This window comes from Diplotaxodon limnothrissa, linkage group LG10 (genome assembly GCF_057381915.1).
Source record: "Diplotaxodon limnothrissa isolate DT_005_m linkage group LG10, D_limnothrissa_male_GT1.1, whole genome shotgun sequence".
Taxonomy (NCBI): domain Eukaryota; kingdom Metazoa; phylum Chordata; class Actinopteri; order Cichliformes; family Cichlidae; genus Diplotaxodon; species Diplotaxodon limnothrissa.
Window position 1 is genome coordinate 34,882,396 of NC_140605.1, and position 5,359 is coordinate 34,887,754.

A 5,359-nucleotide genomic window follows, 5' to 3' on the forward strand; every position below is an offset into this window, starting at 1 on the left:
TGCAAATGCTCGATCACCTCTATGAACCAGCCTCGACCTTGGTACAGCTAAAAGCAAAAGATCACTTGATCTAAGAGATCTAAGGGGGGTATAAGTCTGCAAGAGGTCAGACAAATACCCGGGAGCCTGTCCATTCAGGGCTTTGTAAGTCAACAATAAAATTTTAAAATTAATTCTTAAGCGGACAGGGAGCCAATAAAGGGAGGCAAGTACCGGGGAAATGTGTTCACATCTTTTAGTACGTGTCAGAAGACGAGCTGCAGAATTCTGGACCAACTGCAGCCTTGCCAGGCAGGTCTGGCTGTCTCCAGCATATAAGGAGTTACAATAGTCCAGCTGGGATATAATAAAAGCATGAATCGCTCGTTCAAAGTTTTTAAAAGATAAAAATGATCTCACCTTAGATAAAAGCCTCAGTTTGAAGAAAGACCGCTGTACAACTGAGCTAATTTGTTTTTCAAAGGTGAAATTGCTGTCAAGTATAACCCCCAAATTTTTGGCATGTGATTTGACAAAAGTGTGCACTGTGTTGAGCGCTCAGTGGATCTGCGCTCGACAGTGCAGCCTAGGCGGAGTAGTCGAACGCAGATTCACTGAGCGCAGGGCAAGCTAGCGAGACAGAAGTTAAGCTCTCGTTGCAACATGGCAAATTGAACCTCCCCCAACCTCATTCTGGCGTTTGGAACTATTTTGGTTTTCATGTGACGTATGACCCTGAAGGTAAGCGCGTCATGGACAAAAGTAAAACAGTATGTCGGATGTGCCACGCAATGCTCAATTACATGGGTGGGAACTAGTGTGTTAGCGCAGTGTTGGCCGTCCAGCCCCATGCACGGGGCGATCCGTGGTAGCTCGTTAACGGAGATTTGCTGTGTTGTGGCGTTAACGTCATTTCAACGAGATTAACGCTGACAGCACTAGTGGGAACACAACGAATATGACTGCACATTTACTCCGACAGCATCCTAGTGCAAAGACAAGTGGAAGCAGACAAAAACAACAAGCACGCATGCTACAAACTTTACCCGAGTCATTTAGACAGCCGTTAGCACATGATTCTCCTTATGGGGACCTGATATGTTTAATATGCTGCTGAGAATATAGCCCAGAAGAAGCGTATAGTATAGCTTTTATTTGGGAAAGAGCCATTTCTCTGTAATAAACTCTCTTTTCCAAAGATGAGTGATTCCTCCATCAGATAGATTTATTATTTTGTTACTTTGTTGTTTCAGCAACATTAAATTTAAAAACTGTACTTTTGAGTTAAAATATATATTTATAATTTTAATAAATGACAAATTAAAAAGGCATGAACATTTTTTTTGTATCGAAAAAATATCGAACCGTGACACCAAAGAATCGAACCGAACCGTGAATTTTGTGTATCGTTGCAGCCCTACTATCTGCGTGTATTATAAGGAAAAGATGGAAAGAAATTCCTTGTCAAAATAAAAGATACCTGAATGAATTGAAATGGTAAAATGCTTGTTCCTACTAATTTGGTCATTTGTGGGTGTTGTGTGCTTTCTCTTGGAGGATTATTTGGTAAGGGCCCTGATAACAAAGGAATTGCCTTGAGTTTTCATGAACAAAGCACCTTTGATCTTATTATCATTGCAATTACATCATTCAAAATCTGAGGCAATGTGGACACCCTCTGGGAGTCTGTGCCTATAAGACAGCGGAGAACAGTGGCAAACAAGCTGTGCGTTGATGTATTAGTCTACCAACAGCTTTACATCAGCTTTTCTATAACTCAGCCTCATTGTTTTCACTACTATAAAGTTCCTCCTGTAACTTTTATTGTTTCTGATAAGATCATATGGACTTACAATCTCATAAGATCTGTAAGTGTAAAATAACGTTCTTTCAGGATGATGGAGAACTACACCTACAACAGCTACATCCTCCAGTTAGAGGGCTTAAACACTTCAAAGGATTCTCTCTACCCCGCCTTTCTTTTCTTGTTTTTCTCCTACCTGTTTATAATGATTATAAATGTGGGCATTACTATTTTGATTGTCATGAACAAGAATCTTCACCAGCCCATGTATCTCCTTTTTTGCAACTTGCCATTGAATGATATTCTTGTAAACTCTAACGTGGTGCCCCGTTTGCTTATAGACCTTATGAGACCTCCATCTGAGCGCCTCATTAGTTATTATCAATGTGTTGTTCAGGCCTACATTGCGCACTTGGTTGGAACCACAAGTCACACTGTTCTCATGATTATGGCCTATGACAGATATGTGGCCATTTGTAATCCTTTTCACTATGTTTCCATAATGACCAACAAAATGATGATCAAGCTGACAGTTTGTGCCTGGGGAGTGGCCTTTGTTTTGGTCGGGATTCTTCTAGGTCTGACCACACGACTGAGTCGATGCAGGACTTTGATCACACACCCCTACTGTGACAATGCCTCATTGTTTAAACTTTCCTGTGAAAGTGTGGTCATTAACAACATCTATGGTATCACTTTCACTGTGGCTCTTTATGTGGGCTCTATAGGGGCAATAGTTCTTTCCTATACAAGCATTGCAGTGGTTTGTCTGACCAGTAAGAACAAGTCTTTGAACAGTAAAGCGTTGAAGACCTGCAGCACTCATCTGGTTGTTTATCTGATTTTGACACTTAGTGGAATGGCACTTATTACTCTGCATCGCTTCCCTCAGTACTCAGAGTACAGAAAAATCTCTGCTCTTCTGTGTTATATGGTTCCAGGCAGTCTGAACCCCATTATTTATGGTGTGCAGTCCAAAGACCTACAAAAAGCCCTTTTGAAGTTTTGTGTATCCAAGAAGGTTTTGGCATCATAAACAGAATGTGTTTCTGTTTGTTTTTATAGAAATTCAACATCTAAAGGGAGATCATCTCTGACAGCTATTTTAATCATAATTAGATGGAAGTTAATGTTTTTACTGCTGTAAGAAACGAATGTATAAAACTTTAGTCAGCATTTCAAAATGTGTGTATGTTTGTGTAAAATAAAAGCTTAAGCCAATCTGTGGTTTTGTCTCATTCATGAAGTTTAATTTACATTAGATGACGTTAAAGACAAAAGCAAATGTTCGCTATCTGCTGGTAAGCCTTTGTTAAACACAGACACAAGGACTGTGCAGTTTTATTGGAGCTAAATACATAATTAGTATTTAAGAAGAACATAATGGTATGAAACCAGCAATAACACCCGGTTATACCGATGTAATGAATCAGAGTAATGGCCAAGAGAATACCTTTGCATGGAAGTAATTTTTAGTATTCTTACTTATACCGTAGCTTTCATTTAAAACCAAAAAAGACAATCTCTGGACTTAAATCTGATTGAGATGTTTATATGAACTTAAACAGGCCGTTTAAAATACAGCTGAATTAAAACAATACTCCAAATCCCTCACATTTATGACACATGCACACTAGCCAATTTTGTTCTTACTACTGTGCATATGTTGGCAAATCAGACTGGAACAGTGAATTTGGAACAGTTCACAAAATCAGCACATATCACCATTTTGGTTCAGTATTGTATATGTAAGAAACTGAACCTAAACTGAAAGAATAATAATAAGTGTGTGAATGCGAGAGTGAATGAATAGTGGAAATTAGTCGAATTGTAAAGCGCTTTGGGTGCCCTGAAAAGTGCTATATAAAACCAATCCATTATAATAAGGCAATTTGGCATTAGGCATGTCATTGTGATAATCTTAAGTGAGATTCTTGTACAGTAAAATTTGAGTTGTTGATTTCCAAATGCATTTCATTTGTGAGGTAAAAAAAAAACCCATTAAGATTGTTTTCTTTAAATTCATAAAGTTACTGCATAAAGTACATCAATAGTTACTCATTCTCTCATGTTAACTAAAAGGAAAATGTTTTTAAAGAGTATGATTTTTATGCTAAAATACAATGACCCTGCCATCTGTCAGACCTTTCGTGCATGTTCAGAACACAAAGGGTATAAAGTTCAGTCTTTTTTTTTTTACTCTTGGTCTGCTTCACCTTCTTCACTTTGGGGCCTAGTTGTCTGTGACAAAAAGAAATTACAAACAGAGATTAACAATAACCCAGTTATTTATAATACAATAAGGTTTTGGAGGGAAATGCACAAAAGGTTGGGCAGAGATTTTTTTGACTCCTTTATTGAGAAACAAAGACTTTGTTCTAGGAATGTCTCGCAGTCTGTTTGATATGTGGCATAACAACAGGCTAAGGGCGATTTGTATTTAAACAACGCACTGATGAACTTTCAGCAACTGGATTCAAATTTTAATATTCCTAGAGAAAAATTTTTTGGGCTTCCTCCATGTTTGTCATTTTGTTGATTCTGAAATTTCACAATCTGCAGAAACAGCTATATATGAAGATTTGGAGACTTTTCTTATTAAACAAAAAGACAGAACTCATTTTATTTCTGCCTTTTTGTCACGGCTCGGGGCAGCAGCCATGTGAAGAGTGGAAGGAGGACTCAAACGCAGCACTATTTCAGACGTGAAGGGTGATTTATTGACAATACTGAACATAAAGTGGAGATGGCAAACAGAACTAAGGACGAACTAAACTGGGAGAAACTACACAAAGGAGTGGCAAACCTGAAAAACCTGGCAAAACACAGGTGGAGAAGCAGCCACAGGTGGAGAAGCAGCCACAGGAGGCCGGACGGGCTCCTCGGGCCCCCCAGCCGACGTGGCAGCCGGTGTGGCATGAGGCCGGACGGGCTCCTCGGGCCCCCCAGCTAGCGAAGCAGGAGGCTGGACGGGCTCCTCGGGCCCCCCAGCAGGCGAAACAGGAGGCTGGACGGGCTCCTCGGGCCCCCCAGCAAAAACAGCCGCAGAACCAGCGGGCACCGGGGCCCCCGGCACACACAAAACAAAACTAGGAGGCACGTGGGCCTCTGGCACACATGAAACAAAACTAGGAGACACGTGGGCCTCTGGCACACATGAAACAAAACTAGGAGGCACGTGGGCCTTTGGCACACATGAAACAAAACTAGGAGGCACGCGGGCCTCCGGCACGCATGAAAAAGAACCAGTAGGCACGTGGGCCTCTGGCACGCATGAAAAAAAACCAGTAGGCACGTGGGCCTCTGGCACACACGAAACAAAACCAGTAGGCACGTGGGCCTCTGGCACACATACAGAGGGCTGCAGCTGCGCAGAGCACTGACCCTGCTCAGGCAGTGACAGCCCGGTGCAGTTCACAGCTGGCATCTTGGCCTCCAGGGGTCCAGAGTAAGCTGAGGGCAGTAACCCAGCCTCTGGGGAAGCCCCGGAGTGAGCAATAGTCTCTATTGTTGCCAGCTTTTGAGGAACAGGTCCGTTGTAAAACAGTTCATCTCCCTGCTTAGAAACAGCGGTGG

General features: G+C 41.6%; 1 protein-coding gene across 1 annotated transcript; it reads left to right on the forward strand.

Annotated features, from left to right (window-relative positions):
• The first annotated feature begins 1,874 nt into the window (after positions 1-1,874).
• LOC146624818 (olfactory receptor 8G17-like) lies at positions 1,875-2,819 on the forward strand. Its single transcript, XM_085364163.1, has one exon. It carries the CDS (start codon positions 1,875-1,877, stop codon positions 2,817-2,819), a length of 945 nt encoding a protein of 314 aa, XP_085220289.1.
• The last annotated feature ends 2,540 nt before the right edge of the window (positions 2,820-5,359 follow it).

Excerpts from the sequence above, each read along its gene's own strand:
- LOC146624818 (XM_085364163.1), top strand. The coding sequence starts at position 1,875 with ATGATGGAGAACTACACCTACAACAGCTACATCCTCCAGTTAGAGGGC.